Here is a 24,327-nt window from a genome sequence, read left to right as displayed (position 1 = left end):
GTACTCTTCTCTTTAAGCACATAAAATACATCCTTGTTCTGATGGTGAAAGAAAGTAACTTGGTTAAGTCACCATTAACTTCTCCCAAGATGGTAATATTTCCTTTTCATTATACATATCTTTGCACCATGATTACTGGGTCTCTTAGAGGTCAGGCAGTGTAAAGACAACTAGAGAAGTGAAATGTTGTCCCTGCTGTAGATGCTGTGTGCCTTTGTGGCTAGTGATAGTGGGGCACTTTGGTCTGAGACCCACTTCCTGGTTATGCAGGGCAGAACAGTGATTTCTGGGGAGGAGGTTCTGAGAAGAAGATGAGCGTGAAAGCTACCTGCACAGTGCTTGGCGCATGCCGAGGACTCAGCAGGGGCAAAGCTGCCAAGGGTGTTTTCAGATGCTTCATCACCTTTTACCACAAGCATTTGTTGATCGTTCCATGTCTGGCTCTGTAGCTGGGAGGAAAGCAAGTGTGTTTCACAGTTTAGTCACTTGTAAGACAGATAAACAAAAAAAATTATGAAGTAGTTGGCAAGACAGTGAGGGTAGATATAGGAGATATAAGATATTAGAGTGAAAGAGAGTATGAATGGCAGCAAATAGCAGAAAACCCACCTCGGGCATCGAGAAAACCTCAAGGGACAGAGCTGGATGGATCCTGGTAGGGGCAAGCTGCCTGGCTGCTGGGCTCAAAAGTGGGCTGCTCTCAGAGTGGCTCCAGACACCCAGCTCTGCTGAGTTACACTGTACGTCTGTGTCTCTCAGAGCACGTGACACCCAGTCTCTACCTCCATCCTGACCAGTCTAGCCGTGGGTCATCCTTGGAGTGCTGTACCTGTCTGGTAACTTGTTTCATTTCCATGTTGCTCAGTTGAATTACCTAGAGATGACTTCTTTGAGCTCAGCTTTGAGGTGAGACACTTAGAGGCCATTGATCAAATGTCAAACACTGGTTCTAGTCATCTATAAGAATTTTTTTAAAAATTTGATTGTTTAGCTTGGGTGTCAGGCATGCGGTGCGGGTGTGCAGGTGCCGCAGCGTGCTTGGGGGCTCGGAGCCACCTCCCTATGCTCTTCGTCCACTTCTTATTTTCTCTTGTTTGAAGCTCAAGACTTGTTTATTTGCTTTCTTTCTTCTTTTATTTTTTTTTCTTCTTCCACCTTCTTTGAAATGGGGTCTCCTGCCATTGTAAATGAAAGCCAGTGCAGCTGACCCCCGATTGTCAGGTTTTCCTGGCTCCTTCTGGCTCTGCCTCCCATTGTCATAGGTGCCTGGAGATCACACATGCGAGTGTGTGGCTTTATGTGGGTGCTGGGGATGCTAAACTCAGGAGGCTTTGCAAGCAAGTGCCCAGCTCCACCTGTGACAATTTGTAGGAAGGGGACAGTGCTGCGTTCAAATCATGGCTTAAGTGGCTTGCAGAATCCACACACAGCTAGATGAGCTTCCCGTAATTTAGTCCAGTAACAAGACAAGCCTCCCTAGCGCAGTAGTTTAATCAAGTATCTCTTGTGAACTGCCCCAAATTTGCTCAATTACAAATCGTTGGGAAAGTATGGATAAATATGTCCACTTTTTCTTTTATGTCATGTTCCAGCCAAATCCATTGACAAATATGGAAAATGCTAAAATTGGAGAGCATGGTGAATAGCCCTGGAGCACAATTGGTTCACTGACCTCTGCTTGTGTATTAAAGGTCCCTGCCATATTGACAATAGCAGCGAAGCTGACATGGAGGCTACCACAGACCCGTTCCTCTGTCCCTTTTTGGGATCCGCGAGCCCTGTGTACTTGAAGGGAAATGTATATGGCCCCGACACTTTTGAAGCCTATCATGCAGGTAGGAGTGTTTCTTGCCCAAGTACTATTGTTTCCTAGAGAGAATTCAAGGTGTGCTAACTATATCTCCTTCTGATATGGATCCCAACATGAAAAGGCTGTAGTCCTGACCCAAGAACAGCTTTAATGGACCACTATGAACCCAGCCACGTAAAGAAAAAGGAGTGCTTCCCATGTTCTCATCCCTCAGACGAACCCTGCGAGCAGAGCTTCAGTAACGCGGCGTGGCCTTCACATGTGAGGAAGCTGATGAACTCCACATGCTCTCACAGTGAAGGACCTGCGATGAAATCTCTGTGTCTAAACAAGTCGTCTTTAGACTTCAGTTCAAGCCCAGAGCCAGCATCAGTTACTCCAAGTAATTCTTTCCTGGGTAAGCTTATCACGTTACACAGTCCCTTTCTTCTTAGATCTGTATTGCAACACAGGTTGCTTGTGAGGAGCAGCAAAAAGCATTGAATGTCAAACTAGTGAAAACTGGTTTCATTCTTACTGGTGTTACCAAGATCTCCTCCTAGTTATAAATATTTCTAAACTGCAGTGCTGGCTAGAGATTGTACTTGATTGTGTGTGTATTTAATCTGTAACTAAGCCTTGGAAGCTTTCTGGGCAGCACTGTGTGTGGCATCTAGGAGACAAGAGTTTGGGGAATGACTTAGGAGCTGAGCTTGTCAGCCATGTGGAAAAAGTGGTTTTGGGCTCCAGCAGCCTGAGGGGTGGGGTTGTGTGCTCTGCATGACTGTGGTTTCGTATGTCTGGTGGCTTCTAACTGAACCCTCAGTGGAAGGGTGGAACGCGGCATCCTACCTAGCGTCAGTGGCTTACTTAGACAAGCTGGAATTCCTTCAGCAGAGGAAGCCTTTGGAGCCTCACTGCCCAAGGTAGTGAGGTTAGACACCAACTAGCATCAAGATTAGATTGCAGATACTTTCTGGTCTAGTGCATGAGAATAAAGGGATGACAGACACGAGTTGTTAGGGTTTTTTTTTAGTAGAACTTTATAGTATTTTACCTAGCTTCTAAGAAAGTTTACATCTTATTACAATATGATTATGGTTTTTTTTTGTTTTGTTTTTTTTTTTTTTTTTTTTCAAGGTAGGGTCTCACTCTGGTCCAGGCTGACCTGGAATTCACTCTGCAGTCTCAGGGTGGCCTCGAATCTCGATGAACCTCCCACCTCTGCCTCCCAAGTGCTGGGATTAAAGGTGTGTGCCACCATGCCTGGCCTCTAATGTGATTATGTTTTATTCCTTTGGGGAAGAAAATTGAAGTATGTTTCATAGAACTAAGGCAAGAGTTTGAGTTAATTGGCTATTTTGCTTCAATTAGATAAGAAAGGGCAAGGCAGGATTCTTCTGTAGGAAACCTGATATAATCAGACACACTCACACACTTCTGTATGTATTATTACTTAGTTGTACTCATGAGAATCATGGGCCCTCCAAACCTTAAGCAAGGGCTGGGGATGGTGGGGGGCTGGAGACATATACTGGGAACCCTCAGGAGCTGCATGGTGACTGTTGTCACTGTAGGTCACGTGAAGTGTTAGAAACAGACGCATTGAGTCACTGGACAGCATGGAGAGGACGTCAGCTGTGCTCTGTAAACAGTGTCCTCACCTCACACACTTCAGCAGAGACTTAAAGGCAAGCTGTTCATGTCAGTGAAATGAGATGCTTGCTTGTTTGCGAAGTGTCATTGACACACTATCAAAGGACCCAAAGGAGTTTTTCTCTCTCTCAGGTACATTTGGGAAGCCACTGAGGAGACCTCACGTGGATGCCTTTGCAAACTTTGCTCAGCCTTCTGATGGCCAGCCAAGACTCTCTCACGGGAAAGCTCCGTTCTCCCCTGAGTTGGACTCCGAATCAGAGGATGAAGACAAAGAAAGGACAGGATTTCAGGAAGAAAATCGCACATGTAATTACAAACAGACCTCAGAAAGCTACAGGACTCCACATTTTCAGTCTTATGATTTGGACACATAGACTGAATGGAGTGAAAGAAAAACTTTAACATACTACCTCAAGTGGACTTCTATTTAAAAGAGACACAATCCTCCTACGTTTTTCAAATGGACTTATGGATTTTAAAAGGGTAAAGTGCTTTATTTATACAGATGAACCAAAATTACAAAAAGTGATAAAAATTTTATACTGGGGTTAACTTTCATATAAAATACCTTTTTAAAAAAAGTATTTTATAACTTTGTTTTATACAAAAAAGTATCTTATGTAAATTAATGGTACAAATCCATGACTATTATATGTATTTTTATAATGCCAGATTTCTTTTTATTGAAAATGAATACTAAAGCCTTTCAAATAATACCTGTCTTTTAACTTTTTGAATAGAGGTCACTTCATTTTATTTTACACATTACATTTAATAAAATGTGTCATTTTGATGCCAAGCCCCATCTATACAATAATAGTTTTTTTTATTGTCTGTAACATATTTTAGACTCAATTAGTTAATATTATCACAAATATTATCATACCTCAAATTAATTGAAGTTATATTTAATTCATTAACATATAGGCCAAAATGCTCATACAGCCTTCCATTCAGGATGATTGCAATACATTATAGCTCATATTCAGATCACTTTGGTACATGTGAAAACAAATTGTTTCAAAAGGACCTTTAGAGGTTTGAAGCATGTTATTTCTAACAACAAATAAAAAAAAGATTTGTTGCTATAGTTTGGTATAATATGGTAAAGCAGCCATTGCTGAAGTGAGTCTTCAGTTCATACTTCCTTAATTATACTAATGCCTCAGGTCTAATGCCTTATATTTATCCAAATAGTTTCACATGCACCATTCCTTGTGTTTTAATAAGAAGGTGGTACATTGCACATTTCTGAAGCAGAAAGGGCTATAGTGGAGGTGAATTTCTATCCACTGTACCAAGTCATCATGAGACTATAGTAGACCTCTTTTCTGTTTTTACTGATTTTTCAGATGGATGAGTGGTTGGAGTATAAATAGTATTTCTAAGGTGTTCTGCAATGTTTTTGATAAAAATATTTTTCTGGCTTTGTCATTCCTGCTATACTTAACAGAAATTAACTATTGAATGATCATTTAAGACACTTGTTTAAATAGTATGACATGAAACTGTAACATGTCAAGCCCATAAACACAGAAAAATGAGCTCAGATTTTCAAAACTGAATGACATTGTTTAAAAGTAACTGAGGGGCTGGAGAGAGGATGCAGCAGGTAAAGGTGCTTGTTGGAAAGGCATGATGGCCCAGGTTCGATTCCCCAGTACCCTCGTACAACTCGATGCACAGAGGGGGGCACACATCTGGAATTTGGTTGCAGTGGATGGAGGCCCTGGTGTGCCTACTTCTCTCTTTCTCACTCTTTTCTCTCCCTTTGTAAATAAATAATAGAAATACTATTAAAGTAATTAAGATGAATTTATTGAATTTGAAAATTTAGGTGAAAACAACTTATTTTCCTTGGGAAATACTTTTTATATGTGTAGTTTACTATATTTTGCTGATTTGTGTGTATGTGCCTGCATGTCGCACACACAAGTGGTCATCAGAGAACAATGTCAAGATATCTGCACTACCTTCGTGGAGAGTGGTTTTTATCTGCTGCAAATGGTCTGCTGAACTCCAAAGGAGCATCAGGCCAGCTGACCCAGGAACTTGGTCTCCTGACTCCACCTCCCATTGTCATAGACACATTGGAATGCCAGATGTGTGTGTCGCTTTGTATCCAGCTTTACATGGCTACTGGATAATTGGGTGGGGACCATCAGGTTTTGCAACTAAACCTGCAACCACTGAACCTTCTCCCCAGCCCCATATGTACAGTTTAAAGAAAACAGTTTGCCCAAGATAAATCAGCATGGCAGAAGTTAACATAGCCTATTAAGCTTTTAAAATTTGAAGTCTAAAAAAGTTGACTTTAAGCCCTTTTCAGTTCTTTGAACCAAAGTAAAAGCAGCTTTCCTTAAAGTAGCTCTTTCAGGAGACATGGTGGAGGTCAGACTTGCCTGTTCTGTGAGAATGCACCCTTGTTTGTGAGCTGGGATCCTGAACCCAGACTGAAGGAAGGTTTCCCCCTCTGTCCTTTAGACTGCAGAGTTCAGGGCAGGGGGTCCTTCCTTGGAGTGCCTGCGACTAAGAACAGAGAAGGACTTGTGTAGGTCTTCCTTTAGCCCTACTGCCAGGTGTTCAAAATCTGATTGTTAATTTGTCTACTTTACTGCCAGATGTGATGTATCAATTGGATTTTTTTCCCCAGTAATTATGAGCTTCTGTCAAAGGATTTTGTTTTAGGAAACTTAAGCATAAAAGTTTAAGTCAACATCTTATATTAAAAAAAAAAAAATAGGGCTGGAGAGATGGCTTAGTGGATAAGCGCTTGCCTGTGAAGCCTAAGGATCCCAGTTTGAGGCTCGGTTCCCCAGGACCCACATTAGCCAGATGCACAAGGGGACGCACGCGTCTGGAGTTCGTTTGTAGTGACTGGAAGCCCTGGCGCGCCCATTCTCTCTCTCTCTCTCTCTCTCTCTCTCTCTCTCTCTCTCTCTCTCTCTCTCTCTCTCTCTCTTTCCCTGCCTCTTTCTCTCTCTCTGTCTGTTGCTGTCAAATAAATAAACAAACAAACAAAAAAAGCTAGATCATCAAGATGATTGTACCCCTTCACCCTGCTTGTGTCTTGAAAGCAGTGTTTCAGGTTTAGGTCTGTTCTATAGAGAAAAGGAGAATGGGATGCCTCTGGCATTGGCAGAAAAAGAATATGCATAATGTTGAGACTTTAAAGATGGGGTGCAACACTGAGCATAGGCTTTGAGTAGTGACAGAAGAGCACATAGAACAAGAAGTGTTGAGAAGGAGGAAGGGATGGAAGAAAACATGTATGAAAGTGAATGGAGGCTAAGTTGGGGTGGGCGGGGGAACAAGCGAAAAAGGGGACAGGGAAAACAAACTTCCTTTGAAAATGCCATGATGCAACCTTATTCTTCTTATGATAATTTTTAAATGAATTAGTAGGCATTAAGATATCTGAAAATCACAGTAATTGTCTCTTTTTCATACATCTTCATTTGGTTTCATAATTGACCGGCTTTGTTTAACACTTAACGTTTTTCTTAAATCAGGTTGGAACACAACACCTAATACAATTATAGCTTATTACCATTGTTTTGATGGAGTTTACTCATTTATGTTTTGCTGTGGTTTCCTGAGCTTTTCTTGTGCATAATTGAACCCATAGCTTCATACTATCCTAGGCAAGCTATCTCTCTCCAACCCTATTAGTGGTTGTGTTTCTTTATTATGAACATATCACGTGTCGTCATATTTACATAGGGTTATCTTCTTATATTCTGTCTCCTTGCCCTCATTCCACTGAGGACCATCCTCAGCAGGGTTATTGGTATTCACTGTGGCCTCATAAAGGCATCTTATTTTTAAAGTTTATATATATGGCATTTTTTACCTCTCTACATTTCTGATTGAAATTTGCTAACATTCAGTTGTCAAACATTTTTTTTTTATTCTTAGTTGTGTATTTTGCCCAGGTTGTATGAAAAAGAGTAAACCGCCCCTTGGTCTAAGAACCCGTGGAGTAGAAGCGGGCTCACAGTGAGATAACTGACAAGGCTGTGTGTGCAGTGCCACAGCTTATCAAGCTCCTGCCATCAGCACCGATTTGCTATCTACAGCGTTTGCTTTCAGACTGGACTACCTGGGAGGTGCCATGAGCTTCACCCACCACGTCTGGAGTTAGCTGATTATCTGTTTTTTCCACCTGCATCCCAGAACGGCCCCAGTTCTGCTTGTCGCTTGTTTAATCATCTGTCCTCCCCAGTCCTGTTGGCACCTGAGATTCCTCAAGGCCATTCCTCTCTTCCCTCTTATCCCTTGGTGGGAGTTGGAGTTCAAACCCTTATCTGCCTCTTGCAGCAGTGTCATCCGCTCTCCTGATTCATCTTAATTCATTATCTCCACTGTTAGCAGAAGCATTGTTCAAAAACAGACCTGAATGAATCAAACTCCCCATGAAAAACCTTAAATGCCAACTTTAAATCCGGGTTGTAGCATCATGGAAGACTTTTCACACTGACACCAAGGCCACTGTTCCAGGCATGCCCTTCCCCCAGCCCACACCACCCTTCAGTTCTACAGGACTTCTTACCGACCCTGATAGACAATGTGTGCTCACAAGTAAATATTTGTGCAATGATTTTATCCCATCTTTAGCTCAGCAAACATGTATTATATTTTATTGCTGTCTATCTGAAATGCTATGGCTGTAATAATATTCTTATGTATTCTTCCCTCAAATTCCTAGTTAGACAAAAATAACCATTGTCCTGAATCCTTTTGCTCATCTCTTAACCTGGAAAAAACCAGCTTCTCCTTCAAGGCCAAGCCCGTGCTTTTATCCCAAGTATAACTGCTGTCTTATAGACCTCTAAGTTAGCATGGGAAAATGACAAGGGAGTGGCTGGTTACAAAGTCAGCTGACGTTCCATAACAACCTAAAAACAGATAACCCATATGCCAATAGGTCATGTTAGCGTGCAGGGTATTTGCCAAAGATCCATGTGTTGGAAGCTTGGTCCTGAGTAGGATACAAAGTGGCCATGTCACTTAGAACAACATCTTCAGAAAGATTTAAATTATTCTTGTGGGACCCCCCCCCCCAAATTAGTTCTCCAGAGTAGGTTTTGAAACGGCAAGCCCGGGCCTCCCCATGCTCTGCCACTTCATCGGTACCAGCGCCAGCACCATGCTTTTCTTGACAAGTGCCTAGCCTAAGAATTTCATTACATCATGAAAATTAAATACGGAAGTCCTTAGGTCTGGTTTTACATGCAATCTGCTGATGGTATGGTCCTGCACCGATCAGGAAAATCAATTCAAGTAGAGTGTACTAGAAGTAAATAGATAGCTTGGTGTGTCTAAGAACCTCTTTGTCTTTGTCCTTCTGTAGGAAAAGTGAGTGGCTCCACATGGAAGAATGTAATGTATTTAGGGACTCACGTCTTCAGAGACAAGAGTTGCTATTGCTGCAACTGTGATCTCTACTGGCCTCAGTCTATAAGTATGGTAATCAGAACCAAGCACAGCCCTATCTATCATGCCTTTTCCTCACCAGTACATTGTCCTGCCTTCTATTTTCCTCTTTCAAACTCCTTAAAAGCATAGTTCCTTTTCTACCTAGGGATGCATTTTTTTCCCCAAATTCAGTTGAAACTGATCTACTAAAACCTTCAAGTTTAGTAGCAAGCATGTCTCTGGTTCTTATTTTACTGGATTCACATTTTGTTGATCTCTATGTTCTACCTGCTTTGTTATTTTTTTCTCCAGTTTTTAAGGTAGGATCTCAGTGGAAACCCATGCTGGCTACAACCTGCAATCCTGCCTCAGCCTTCCTAGTGCAGCGATGGCAGGCTTACGTCACCACACCCGACATCTGGTCCCTTTCACTGATACTTCTTCCTTGACTGTATTAGTTACTTTTCTTGTTAATGTGACCAAAAAAAAAAAAGAAGAAGAAGAAGCAGCAGCAGCAAGGGTAAAGGGATCCACTTTGGCTAGTGGTTTCATAGTACAATCCGTCATGGCAGGAAGGCTTGTGGCTAGGGTGGCTCCATCTGTACAAGTTCAACTCCTCACCTCAGGAAAAGTAGAAAGTAGAGAAAGAACGGAATCTGAAGTGGAGCCAGGTCACCCCTCCCACCCTAACACCCCCCATGCCCCACCTTTGTCAGCCACAACCTCCTAAAGCAGCACCACCAGCTGCGCCTCAGGTTTAAAAACACATGAGCCTTTGGCGATCCTTTGAGATCCAAACCGTCACTATGACTGGGTCCATTAGACATCAAGTTGCTCTGGGTTTAACTTGCTTACAGTGCTTAATTTCATTCTATCCTACACCAAGCGAAATACGTATGTTTTTTTTACTTCGTGTAACTTTACATTATCCTTTTCAGACTGAGCCATTTTTGAAATATCATTCCATTTGTATGACTTGTCTAAAATAATAAAATTCATAGGAACAGAGAGTAGAACAGTGGTTACCAGGGACTGATGGTAGAATGGGAGTTGCTGTGTAATATGTGTATAGAGTTTCAGATTTGCAAGATGGGAACATTCCAGAGATCAGTTCCCAAACAATGTGAACATACTTAAGAGTCCTGAGCTATAAAAAAGTTGTTAAGATGGTAGTTTTATGTTGCTTTTTTTTTGTCATAATGAAAAACATGTCTGTTTTAAGCAGAATATACCAGACTAGTACAGTACTTCTCTTGACATTAGTTTTGTTTATGTGCTTTGGAATGTAGCTTTGCAGGTTCACCTTTCTGCTTTTCCTCCTTTTAAGTCACCTATTACATTTTGATGATTGGTTGGTGGTACCATTAGACCCCTTGAATAAATAGAACCAGGTTTGATATTAGCAGCTGGGGATAATTTGGGCACATGTCACATTAATCACAGAGCTGACAGCCAGCTTAGTTCAAGCCCAATCTGCCTCATCGAAGCACTGAAGGAAACAGGATCACATATGCCTGTAACCTGCCAGTGGCCACTCCTTTTCCCACTGCCTTCTTCAGGTGGGGAGCCCTACCCAGCCGTGCTGTTTCATACAGTAAGTCCACTTCTCCCTGAAACTTCAGAGAACGTTTTGCTATCTGTCTGCCATTCATTGTTCCTTATAGCTCTGTCGAATTCAAATTTTGGCTTCAGTTACTTCTTTTGCCTCTGTCCATGTGTGTGATTGTTTTTGATTGTTGAAGTCTAGTCCGTAAATATGTCCATATTATTTTTTAATATTTTATTTATTTGCGAGAGACAAAAAGAGGTAGGCAAAGAGAGAAAGTGAGTATGGGCATGCCAGGGCATCCTGCCACTACAAATGAACTCCAGATGCATGTGCCACTTTGTGCGTCTGCCTTTACTAGGGTACTAGAGAATTGAAACCAGGATACCAGGCTATGCAAGCAAATGCCTCTAACCACTGAGCAATCTCTCGAGCCTCCATCTTGTTTTATAATATGGCTATGTCTCATAACAGAACACAGTAAATCAGTGCAAGCTGACCAGGGAGGGATCTCCTACTTGAAAGTCTGAAGTGACTGCAGGGGAGAAACCGTAGAAGCAACCAGATTTGTAGCTTCTGTGATGTGATGTATGGTAGCAGCACTAACCAGGATGAAGAACATGAGAAATTTGAGGAATGAAGTTAATATAGTTTACTTTGAACAATTTCAGGGACTTATTAGAACACTGAATGGAAACTCATCAGACAGCTAGCAAAAGCATAAAGATTAGAAGAGCAAAAGTATTCTAGATGAAGAATAGGAAATCACTATGCAAAAGTTGCAATTGGAGTCTTGAGAGCTTATATGTTTGCAGAATGAGTACTAAGGAAACCAGATGGTCAGAGGACAGGCGGATGGAGTGGAATCAGCAATGAAACCTGAAAAGAGTTGTCAACAGGATAAAAGAAAAATAAGAGGCAGAAAAAGAGACTTAAAATGTGTTGCTACCTAATGTTCATTGTTTTAACAAAAATGTGTTGAGCACTTTTTATGAGTTTGTTTCATCTACAGAAATATAATGGCAAATAAAGTTGAGCTAATTTAACTTATAGTGAAAGCTAATAAACCCAAATAAATGCTGTGAGGAATGTTACACAGTGACAAATGTTAAGATGTAATGATAAAGCACTGAAATATATCAGAGAGATTGTACTTTAAATGTCAAATGTCCATTTATGTGTTGTAACAGACGTCCCCCCACCCCCACCCCCCGCCAGCTGGTGGCATTATCTGGAAAGGTTGTGGGGCCTTTAGGAGATAAAACCTTGCTGTAAGAAACAGGTCACTGGGCACAGGCCTTGAGACTTTATAGCCTGGCCCCACTTCCTGTTCCATTTCTGCTTCCTGACTACAGATGTGACGTGACCAGCGGGCCACTTGCTCCTACCATCACGCCTTCCGCACTAGGGCAGAAAGGGTCCACTCAAGCTGTAAACCAGAAGTAACCCGTTTTCTCCCTTAAGCCGCTTCTTTTGAGGGATTTATTGCAGCACTGAGTAAAGTAATTGATACAGAGGGACTTAACAGTTTAGATAGAGTGGCCAGAGAAAATTCACGCATTTTAGCTAAGTCCTGAAAATGGCGTGCATCCAAGAATGCCCATGCCAGGGAAAGCACTCCACACTGAGCACAAGCAGCACGTGCACCGATGGCGCGGGAGTGTGCCGCTGCCAGGGCCGGCCGTGGCAGGACAGAGGTGGAACGCAGGGGTCCAGTGATGGGGCTTTAAGTCAAAGGGACTGATCTTTCCTGTAAGCCAGGCATGACTTTGAAGGGTTTTGAACAAAGGGAAAACAAATGCTACTAAGGTATTTACTTAATAGTGTTGGAGAAATGAGTCCAAGGCCTCATGATTTTACTGTGGGATTATACCTTCGATCCCTTAACAGGCTAATTCTATACCTATGTTGATAAAGGACTGAAGTGGACCAGGTTAGAAGCAAGAAGTTTTCAGAGAAAGATGGAGTTAATGTCTAATTTCCAATGGCAAACACTGGGGGGTGGGAAGGGTCAGTTTTACAGTAGAAAATGGCAGCTCAGCTTTGGACCAATGTAAAAACTCTGATACTCATTTGGAAATGTCAAGTTGGCAGTCAAACTTGTGAATCTGGGATGAATTGAGGAGTTCAAGAGTCATTAGCATAGAGGTAATATTTAAAGTCTTTGGACCAAATTACTCACTTAGGGATAAAACAGAAACAAACAATGAAAGAAGTTTAAGACTGAGTTCTGTGGCTCTCCAACAAACAGTAGTCTAGAAGATAACAAGGCTGTCTCTAAACTGATTGTGAAGGAGGCAGTAGTTACATAAAAGGAAAACCATTGATTATAACCTTGGAAGCCAAGTATAAAAGGAAATGTGGTAAGGAGGAGGGAATAGCTGACCATGTCAAATCTGGTAAGAGGTCAAGACAACTGGGGTGGAGAATTTAGAAGTGAGTGATGCAGAGGGCGTAGGTGGACTGCATGGAGTGCTGAGAAGAGAGAGTGGATACCTGCAGCCATGGCAACTTGTGGCTGTTCTCTGCCATCTTACAATTTCTCAGTGCATTAAGAGCAAAGGGAAATTAAAGTTAAAGGAGGAGGAGTTAGATGCTTGATACTAGCCAAGAATAAGAGTTATGGAAATGAAGTATTTCATGTAGCCTCTGGACTGACCTAGGGCCCACTTGAACTTGGTACACAGCTGTGGTCTATTCTCATGCACTCATGTTCTGCTGTGCATGTGGAGACATAATGAAGGCAGAGACTTGGATTTATTCATGATTATGTCTATATCATGTAAGCAGAGTAAAGCAAGGTTGTGAAGGGTTTGTAAATCCATGCAAGGGATATTTACAGTGATTGTCCATAGAATTAACCTGGAGAAGAAATGAGGAAATAAGTTACTCTCTATTATAACCAGAGGGCTCCTGGAGTAGGAGCCTTGCAGGAAGGTTCCTGTGTGGTTTGGGTCATTAATGTGCCATGTTCCTCAAAGTTTGTAGTTTCTCATTGCTGATGATACATTTTACAGATGACCAACTTGAAGTTCACAGGAGTTCGTGTCCTCCCTAGGCTAGTGAGTGAGTCTGTTCTTTTACTCATTGCTGTGACCAAATACCTGACAAGAAGCAGCTTAAGGAAGGAAAAGTTTTACTTCAGCTCATAGTCCATTCACAAACCAAACACAGCCAAACACAAAGGCAACTGGCCACATTCAGTTCATCGTCAGAAGCAGAGGGTGAAAAGGTAGTGGGGCCAGGCTACAGAACCTTAAGGATCACCCCCAGTGACCTGCTTCCTCCATCAGGGTTCCACCTCTTCAAGGCTCCACAACATCCCAAACAGTGCTGCCAGCTGTGGACCTGGTGTTCAAACTCACAAACTTGCAGAGAATCTCACCATTAAACCACAATAGTGCTAGAGGACCTGAGACTTAAACTTACGTTCTTCTGACATCAATATCTATGATGCATTCCTTCCATATTATTACTATGCAAAGTCAGAAACAGCATTTGAGTATCCATATGGCTCTGTCAGTTCAACATCCAGAGAATAGCTCTGGTAGAGCCAAGCATAGGTTACAGTGGCTTGCTGAGAGCATAACACATACAGGCCTCTCAAAAGAAGTGTGACAATTAAAGGATATGGGAAGATGTTCTCGTACCTTAAAGGAAGGTGACGTAGGTGTTAGTATATTTATAAACGTACAAGAGTAAATTACTGAAATAATTGTTTCATGTACATAGTCACCTTAGCTAATTGAAAATCACAGTGTCTCAGAAGAATACCAATGAATTCAATCAATGCCAGTTTAAGAGATTAAATCATGGTAGGTGTATTGTGACAAGAAGATGTAATTCCTAATCCCCAATTGAGTAAGTTTCAGGGTTTAAGCTTATGAATTCTAATGTTAGTTTTTTCATATTCTGCATCTCCAACCTATGCAGATACACTCATATGATATGTACCAACTTAACAGTTTTGAGAACCCCAAGATGGTGCATCACAGAGCCAGGCCTGGTACTAATGCTTCTAATACCAGCTTTTAGAAGGCTGAAACAAGGTTATCTTCAGTTTAAGACCAAAGATCTTGAGGCTAGCCTAGGCTACATAGTGAAAGATCTTGTCTCAAATAATCAGAGTGAAGAACTTTCAATTTCTATTGACTACATTTAAAAGATTAATGTGTGAGAGGATAAAGTACTTGAGCTTTGTGATGAAACTATTACTGGTAAAAACAACCAAATTGTGTATATACCATTCCCAAACCAGGAAGTCCTATAACTTCCTAAAAAAATATATATATTGGAAAGAAATACATCAACTAAACTGACTTCATATTTTGCCATTTAGAATTGAGTTTACCAAAAGGTATATAACACTTTTGGAAATATCCTGGGATACTCACCATTGAGAGATATATGTTAAAGAGGTGAGAATAAGAAATTTCATAATATGAATAAATTGGATAAGACTTTATCAACGAATCTTATTTATGTGTACAAACATGCATAGTGAGAATAGTGTATGGATGAAATGAATGTTAATAACTTAATGAGGGGTAAGGTCCCAGATTTAAGTGTCAGGCATACCCAGACTCCAGTGCCTGCCCCATCCCAGTTACCTATAAATTACTGAATATATCTAAATCTCGGTTTTAAAATTTTAAGTTGGAGGTAACAGTTACATTTCGTTGAGGTTTCTGAGCAATCAAAAGGGCACAGGTAGCAGACCTGGATTAAATAGATAGCTACTACTCTGCTTTCCTTCACTCTTACTATGATTGAACAAGCAACTAGGAAAAAAGGGTGTTTTGTTGTTTTTTTTTTTTTTGTTTCTGAACCTTGGACAAATTCTTTTGCTGTGGAACAATAAGACCTCCCTTATCTCCCTCTGATAATTCAGAGTTAAATGAAAAGCTATATCTCAGACCGTATGGGAGAGAATGATTTATGTTCTCCCTCTGACTTTAAATTATACTTGGAATGTTTCTGGAATTTTTTCTTATTTCCTCCCCTTTAAAACATAACTAATAAAATAAGCATAGTATTTGTCCCGGGAATGCTATGTGGATGAAGGGAAATGACATTCACGTGAAAATGTTCCATGCTCTGAGAAGACTGAGTGGATCCCATAGATGAAACTGGATTCCCATGCTCTACTGGGGCCAAGCTGATGCTTTTTTTTTTTTTTTTTTTTGGCATGTGTATGTGTGTTTGGTGTACCAGCATGAATGTATGCATATTCACATGTGTGCAGGTGTATAAATATGCATGCATGTGTGGAGGCCAGAAGCTGATGTCTTCCTTAATTGCTTTCTTCCTTATTTACTGAAACAAGGCCTCTCACTTCAGCCAGAGGTTGTCAATTGAGCTGGTCTAATTAGCTGGCTTGCCCCAGGGGAATCACCTTGACTGCCTCACCGTGGTGCTTCTTTTCTGACTGAATTATCGCTTCAGGCCAGAGCTGATGCTTTTTAGATGATCTTGAGCAAGTCCTTTAACTGTGTCTACTGAAGAAAGAAGCCTGGAAAACGGCTCTAAAGAAAAGCTTTACTTGATTGCAAGTGATCACAGGGTGTTGTGGGATTCGCTTTCTCCAGCGGTTCTTCAGAATAGGCCATGTGGCCTGCTTTGTGGAAGGTTGCCGGTGCATTTCAAAGTGGATGCCAGAGGCTGGAGAGATTTCCTAGTGATTAAGGCATGTGCTGGCAAAGCCAAAGGACCCAGGTTCAATACGCCAGTACTCACATAAAGTCAGATGTACGAGGTGGCACTTTTGTCTGGACTTCGTTTGCAGTGGCTGGAGGCCCCAGGCACACCTATTCTTTCCCTCCCTCCCCCCCTTTGTATAAATTAAGTAAAATATTTTTTAAAAAAAATTAAAAATGGAGGCCAGTAAAACTGAGGAAATTACCCCTAGAAACTTTGTTTTCCAGTTGGGTGTTGTGGAATTTCTACAAAAGTGGTAAGAATAAAGTTAGCTAGAGATAATTTTAAAAAGAGACTCAGTGAGTATTTTATGCATAGAAATGTGTTGTCTTCTTTAGTTGGGGAAGGAAGGTACACTTTTAAAATAGTCCTTGTGGAGTAATAGAGAGTACTCAGAGGCAGAAGAAGAGGTGGGTGATCCTGATTAAAACCACCAAGCAGTGTTCTTTCTCATGGTTATGAGGAGGGGAGTTGAACAATATGGGCGTATGCTTTCCTCAAGAACAACTAACCAGGGCTGAGAAGATGGCTCAGTGGGTGAAAGCACTTGCTGTACAGTGTGCCTACTGAGTTTGTATCCCAGAGCCCACATAAGGGCAGATACGATAGCACATGTGTAGTCCCGATGCCCTTGTGACAAGAAGGGAGATGAAGACAGGAGAATTCCAAGAAGCTCATGGGCCAGCCAGCCTGTGACACACAGCAATGAACAATCAGAAACTGCCTCAAACACTGTGAAAGGCAAAGACCCATTTCTGAATTGTCCTCTGATCTCCACATGTGTCCAACACGCATACACGCAAACATGCATGCATGTGCTCACAGACACAAAGATTGAAAGAGAAGATAAATAACTCACAAAACGTATAAAACCATGTAAGTATTTAAACAATTGTAAAATCTTACAAGAAAATAAAGACAACAGTGAACTCTAAGAGAGTCTACTTGCTAGTAGTTATGTGAATAGCCTTTGGCTACCTTCTGTGTATGTATATATATATATATATATATATATATATATATATATATATATATATATATATACAGCTTTCTGAAATGCTCACTTTGCCATTCTGGAGAATAAATTGTGTGATAGCCAGACTTACATTGGTGGGACAAAGGATAAAAGATGTATTTTGTCTGATGATCACAGAGATTTTAGTACCTGCTCAGTCCCTGTGGTGGGAGCACATGGTGAAGAAGGTGGCTCAGGCCAGCCAGGAAGCAAACACAAAGAGGAGGAAGTTCGAGACCCAGCCAGCTCTCCTTCAAGGACACACACTCAGTGACCTAATTTCCACCTACTAATCTCCATCTCTTAGAGATTTTACCATCTCCCTATAGTGCCAAAAGATGGGAAAAATGACTTTAATACATAGACCTTTGAGAAACATTTAAGATCCAATATCTAACATAAACTCACCGTAATATAATTTTAAGTAAGTACTTGAAGTGCTAGCTGTATGCTTTTCTTATTTCACTCCAGAATCCTGCCTGATGACCCCTGTGAGCCAGCTACATGGAATCAGAGTCCACAGTGAGCAATCACGGTTATTGTTATTCACCCACATGGCCACAGACAAGAAAAAGCAGGTATGCTGTGGCAAGTGACTCAACGACCAAGGTACCTTACCATGACAAAGGCATAGTGGTGTCAAAGGGGCTCCATAACACGTTTGCTGAGCTCAAGGCATATAGGGTCCAAGCAGCACATGGCCCAAGCATGATGTGACCAAGGTATATGCCAAACCAGTGTTGCACGAAACTTTTTCCCTGGGGAGACATGAACACACATCTGTTCATCCCAGCTAGAACACTCACAAAAGACCGAAGTATAAGACACCAAAATCAGTTTTGGTGAACCAAATGAATTTAACGGGGCGACTTATAGAGCAGGGTGAAGGGTTACTTACAGGAATGTGGAGCCACCGGAGCAGCCATACCGTGGAGAAGTCTCATCCTTTTTACGCTCATCATACTTCGTCTCCTCCTGAGAACCTCATGCATCATTGCAAACAGCTGGCACAAGAGACATCTGAGATCTCAGGTAAGGATGTGAAGGCCTTCCTCACACCCTTCCTTCTGTGGGGAATGTCAACATGCCCAATCTCACGAGTCTTTTGTGAGCTACCACTGTTATTTCTGATAAAGCTGGCAATGGTTGTTTGCTGCTTTCAACTTGGAAGAATTTTCCATATAATACAAGATGGACCAAGTCTGCAATGGCTGCAATGGAGGCAAGTTTTAGCGCAACACATCTTTTCTAAGAAGTGCCATGACACAGTCATGCTATGAACAGAGTGCACTGCTCTCTATGAACAAAGATCAAGGAGTCCTGTGACACTCTTCCCCAGCCCTGCTAGACCCCCCCCCCCCCGCCTGATACACAGACCTCTGGTGACAGGTGCGTGTGTCTGGTGACAGACTCCTTCCTCAGAGGTACTCCTGGTTGTGGTTGCATTACACTTAAAGGCCCAGGTATGTCTACGTGCTTCTTTCGTCCTTCAGCTGTCTGCATATCTACCATCATCCAGACCCCACATCTCTTAAGAAGTTGCAAGATGGCCATGCAGAAATCACTGCACGTACACATGTCTGAGAGGCAACAACAGACACAACCATGTTGGCTGAGGCACTCTTGGTCCTCCACTATTAGTGAGAACGCTGGTAGAGCTCAAGATTGTCAGGAAGAAGGGTCTTGTGCATTTTCATCATGCCCTCCTTTTGCTGATTTCCCCAGACTCCCTTAACTTGAACCTTACCTCATGCCAGGTGTTCCTGAAGAACTAATATAGATTTATTTTTCTAATCTTGCAAACGTGGAGTCTAAGTATAAAAACAACTATTAAAACTGTCTTTTTATTTATTATTTTTAATGAAGGCTATCAGAAGAAAATCCTTGAAGGAGTTTCTCACTTTCATTACCCACCCTCCACACGCGTTCCCCCCACCGCCCCCGGGAAAGCAGAGGCCACCTTGGAGAGCCAGGTGTGCTCTGGAATTGAGAGAGAGTGGCAAGAAGAGCAGAGGCTCGCTTTCCAGAAAGTAATAAGGGTTTATATTGGCTTGGTTAACATCTATAATTTTAAGCATCCTGCATAAAAATAACACAGAAAGGAAGAAAGAAACCCTGATGTCCATGTTCCATTGTGTCTGCAAATCTGCCATGTCTACAGGAAACTTGGCTATTGGGCCGTCAGAAATGCCCAGACTCCCCTCCCCTCCTCCACCTCATTCCTACAGATGCTAATATAAATCAATTAGGGGCTGACACAGCAATTGGCTGCCTGACAACTGTTCCATAATAATGCAGCTCAGGAGAATGTGGAATTTCTGAGGTGCTGGTTATAACACTTTCAATATCGCTGTAAATTCCACGCCATGTCAGCACAGGTGGAAAGCTGAGTCGTAAATAAAATGTTTCCCCAATTCCTAAAGAGCTCCCTAGATGATTGGCCAAAGCGGGTTGTGATTTAAGTCAACCACTTAAACTTCGAAGGAGTCAAAACCAGACTTTCATCAAACTCAGACCCAAAAAAGAAAAAAAGAAAAAAGAAAAGAAAAGAAAAGAAAAGGAAAGGAAAGGAAAGGAAAGAAAAGAAAAGAAAAGGAAAACGTGAGGTGGGGTATGTGTGGAGAGAATAGAGGGAAGGAAGAAAGGCAAAGAACACCGGCAGCCAGGGGCTCCAAGGAACGTGAGCTGCTCCAGCTAAAGCAATTAGAGGACTCATTATTTGGAAAATAGTAAAAGAAAAGACCATGGCTAGACGTGTGCTCAGTTCCGTGGAAGTAATTAAAAGAGGCACACCACTTCCCCACTCCCTCTGTGGGCCATAGCATGTCATGCATGCAGTGACTTACATTTTCCACTGTTTAATGGTTAATGGTGGCAGCACTTGTGATTCATGTTGTTCTCCCAGACCCCTATTCTGTTTGGAAAAGGCTTGTAGACTGAAGCCAATTACTTCTCTGTGTAAAGAACGGAGGGAGGACTGTAATTTTCATACATTTTCTCTGGGATTCTCCCAAGTAGGCACCATGCTACTTTTGGCATTCTTCATAGCTTTCAGCATAACACTGGGAACTGCAGGCAGATGCTCATAAGGCTGCAGCATGAGCACAGTCAGACACGGCCACGAAGATGCAACTTAGAACACCCAAGATAAGGAGAGCAGTACTGGCTCCAGATGAAGAGCTAAAATTGGAAATGTCCCATGCCACATTTTGATAATATTGCTTCATCTCATTTGCTCCCAATTCTCTATAGTTTTAGATGTCTTTAATTCCAAGTATATATTGATCATTTGTGGGAAGAATAAAAGCCTCCTAGAGATATAAGTACTGAAACATGTTAGTGTCTGAGTTGACACTGTCTTTCTTTCAGAGATACCTATGCAGACTGAAAGAACTCATATTGCCAAGAGAGTAATTGGCTTTATTTTTATGTTCTTCCACTTTACATTTTATCTGGGTTCTTTGCAAAACTTATATCTATGTGCATAGATTGTGTGTGTGTGTGTGTGTGTGTGTGTGTGTGCGTGTGTGTGTGTGTACAATTCTGGGTATGCTCATAGCATCCTGATATGAAAAATACTCTCATTAAATTCTTCTCTGATGTAATATCTTTAAAGCTATTGCAGAGAAGCTGAAGATAATATGGTCTATTGTCTGTGAACCAATGAATACGTTTCATCTTTGTGAATCACAATTATGCTTACTTTTCTATTCACAAAGCTAATTATTACATACATTAGGGACATCAGTAATTTCCAGTCTATCCACATTTCATAAGTATTTAGAAATTTCATGACTATTGACTTGCATTTCAATTAGTGTACCTTACAAGACATTTTACTTATAAATATCAGAAAAAAACAACTGCCTACTTTATAAACAATAACTAAGAGTAATCAACTAGGGGTTAAATTAATGTGTTTTTATTACTCTATATACATGCCTGCACCTCCTGCCTCCATTCCTTCTCTTCCTGTGATGAGATAACACATAGAGATGAGTTGAGCAAATCCATCTTCTTTTCTCCCCTTAGAGAGCAGTCTATAATGTCTCTGAAGATTCTGCAAGCCTGAGCCATTTGTGAATAATTGATCTGCCCTCCTCCGTCTTCCACCCTACTCTCTGGGTTCTCATAGTTGCTTTCTGAGATTCCACCTTCCAGTTGCATGTTCACATGCAGAGCTTCACTGTTTGGAACCCGACCAAGACACTAACCATCTGCTGACCCAAGGTTACTGATCCAGTCATCTTTCTCCTCCCCTTTCTTACACCATCAGTTTTCTCTATGTTCCACATTTTTTTTTCCTGTAAGGGTAAAACCCACTGTTATTTTTCACAGTAAAAATAGATGTGTATGGCTGGAGAGATGGCCTAGCAGTTAATGTGCTTGCCTGCAAAGTCAAAGAACCTAGGTTTGATTCCCCAGGACGCACGTAAACCAGATGCACAAGGTGGTCCATGAGTGATACACAAGGTGGCGCATGGGTGTGGGGTTTGTTTGCAGCAGCTAAAAGGCCATGGCATGTCCATTCTCTCTCTATCTGCACCCCCCCATAAATATGTGACTTCATCTAGATGTCATTCTTTCTTCCATATGCTCCATGCTTCTCTTTTTCTTATTTCTCTATTTTTCAAACTACAGAATCTTGGGAGAGTTATACCTGACTCCTTACCTCCTATGCTTCCATGAACCCACTGAGTGGCTCTCTTCCCACTAAGCATCTACATTCACCTATAATCTAAACTTCTTTTTCATGGTTACCTATGATTTCTGTTTCCAAATCTTGTAGTCATTTAGACTTATATCCACCCAATGTATCAATGATATTTGACAGTTTTTCCATTTACCTCTTAAAGCATGTTCATCTCTTGACATCCATGATGTCATCCTGGCTTTGCTCCTATCTCCCCACTATGTCATTCCCCAGTTTTCTAAAATTGGAGTCCCTATGCTCCATCTGGAGATCATCTAACCATATTCAATCCTCATGAGTGTTACCTTGTCCCACTACTTTATTTTTTTTTTTCTTTCTTTCTTTCTTCCTTCCTTTCTTTCTTTCTTTCTTTCTTTCTTTCTTTTTTTTTAGGTAGGATCTCACTCTAGCCCAGGCTGACCTGGAATTCAGTATGTAGTCTCAAGGTGGCCTTCAACTCACAGTGATCCTCCTACCTCTGCCTCCGAAGGGCTGGGATTAAAGGCATGTGCCACCATGCTGGGCTGTTTGTTTCATGACTTAAAAAGCCATCTCCATGCTGAAGATGATCATGTCTGTATCCTTCCATTCCTCTGTCTCTGACATCTCTGCTTAGAGGTATGTCAATCATCTTGAACTGTACATCTCAAAGAGTAAAATCCCCATATTCTTCTCTCATAAGCTGCTCCTCCTATAATGTCCATTCAGTGTAACTTCATGTTTCCCATGATCAATTTAAAATTTCATTTACTTTTAATTTCTCTCTTGTTGTGAATCGCTATGTCCAATTCATTTGGAACAAATATTCAACTATCAAAGAGTACACAGACTATAGCTCACTCACATCTCATCACTTGGTGCCACACTCTACCAAGCTACCTCTATCATATGCTGAGTGATGGAATAAATTTGATATCCCTGATTATATGATTTCAATCCTTCAAGTTATTCTTAAGAAAAAAATTGGGATGATCCTATCCTGTAGGTGGCATCATTCTGATGCTCAAAACACCACAGTGACTTCAGAATAAAAGATGAACATCTTGCCTTATTATCTTTAAATTCAGACGGGCAATGGAACATGTTACTTCTCTGACAGTGTGGCCTATGGTCTGTCCTCACTGCCTTTGACAGTGATCACACTGTCTCTGGAAACATGTGTCAGGGTCTCACCTCAGAGCCTTTACTCCTGCTGGGCCCTCACTTTTTCTAACCTCTTCTTAAAATGAGCTTCCCCATTCCCTTATCATTACGACTTTCATTAGTGTCTTCTCTAGTGGGTTCCTTTTACTCTGCAATAATCCCCATCCACCTTCCTTCCTCTCTGTCATGAACTTGTCCTGTAATTTATTTATTTACTTATATTTTCTGTCTTCATTCACTAGAATGTCAGTTCCATGAGGACAAAGGACACCGACCAGTTGGGTCAATAGTTGTGCACTCAGTGTGTACCACGCCCCGCACACAAGAGGCACTTAGGTACCTGCTGGGCAGAAACACACTGCACTTCCCTAATCCCATCACAGGACTTGATCACGAGTACTTGTACATACCTTTCTTCCACTCAGTGACTAGTTTGCCAGAGCAAGATTAGAATCTTTATTTCTTTCCATATTATCCCTAAGGTGCAGCATAACACTAGAATGGAACTGGGTGTTCGGTAAACATTTGTCAGAAAACTGAGTGTGACTTTCCTATTGCTCACTTGCATTATTCATCTATAAGTGCTTGCACTGAGTGATTTTATAATTAGGTGAGTGGGAAAGTTACAAAACTGACTTTTGATTTAGTCCAATCCACTCACAGCCTTTGCCCGGATTGTAAGTAACATTCAATATCATTATAGTTACTCAATAGCAAGACTTGTGTGATGTGCTTTGCTAGGGACTGGATCCATGTGAGACTTGAGCCATGTCAATATCCAAAAGCAAAGTGCTGACTGCATGTCTCACTACTTCCCACTCCCTTTGTCCTTTGAAAGGAGACAATGGGGGGGGGGGGTATGTAACTCAGTGGTAAAGTGCTTGCCTAGCACACAGGAAGTCCTTCCTGGGTTTAATCCCAAACACTATAAGAAAACAACTACAAGCAACACCTTTTCTAATTTTTGTTCCTATTACAAAAATTGTCACTAAAATTCTTTGGAGGCTACATTTATGAGAAAAAATTATCGGCCATTCTTCTGTCCAGTGGTAACCTGGGGCTACATCATATGCACAGATTATCTACTTGAAATCTAATCACACTTTCACAGCTTTTATACATAAAACACCTTATACACAAATAGAGAGAGTAAAACGTGCTATATATGTACATACTTAATATACATAATTCAAGCACGCACTTAACACATTATATAACAGTTTATTTAAACATTTTTAAAATTTTAGACTTTTTATTATGTTTTACTGTGATGGTTGTGTAAGCAACAGTGAATATCCATGACCTTTGACAATCTTTACTCTTGAACTTTAATTTTTTATTCATAGCATACAATGTAATGTAAATTA

The 24,327-nt window shown here is 41.2% G+C and overlaps 1 protein-coding gene across 3 annotated transcripts in view; it reads left to right on the top strand.

The window, feature by feature from the left end:
* The window catches only part of Lrig3 (leucine rich repeats and immunoglobulin like domains 3), a 49,245-nt gene extending 45,131 nt beyond the window's left edge, over positions 1-4,114 (top strand). For 2 of the 3 annotated variants that reach the window (XM_045152510.1, XM_045152511.1), the window contains exons 17-19: positions 1,692-1,835; positions 1,932-2,207; positions 3,578-4,029. In XM_045152510.1, the coding sequence (XP_045008445.1) occupies positions 1,692-1,835; positions 1,932-2,207; positions 3,578-3,822 (665 nt within the window). In that variant the 3' untranslated portion in view covers positions 3,823-4,029. Of the gene's footprint in view, positions 1-1,691; positions 1,836-1,931; positions 2,208-3,577 lie in introns of all 3 variants that reach the window. The other variant, XM_004650507.2, reaches the window with a different exon arrangement.
* Positions 4,115-24,327: the final 20,213 nt, after the last annotated feature.

Source organism: Jaculus jaculus, chromosome 6 (genome assembly GCF_020740685.1).
Source record: "Jaculus jaculus isolate mJacJac1 chromosome 6, mJacJac1.mat.Y.cur, whole genome shotgun sequence".
NCBI classification, from domain to species: domain Eukaryota; kingdom Metazoa; phylum Chordata; class Mammalia; order Rodentia; family Dipodidae; genus Jaculus; species Jaculus jaculus.
The sequence above is the reverse complement of the archived record's forward strand: the minus strand, read 5'-3'. Positions and strand labels throughout refer to the sequence as shown.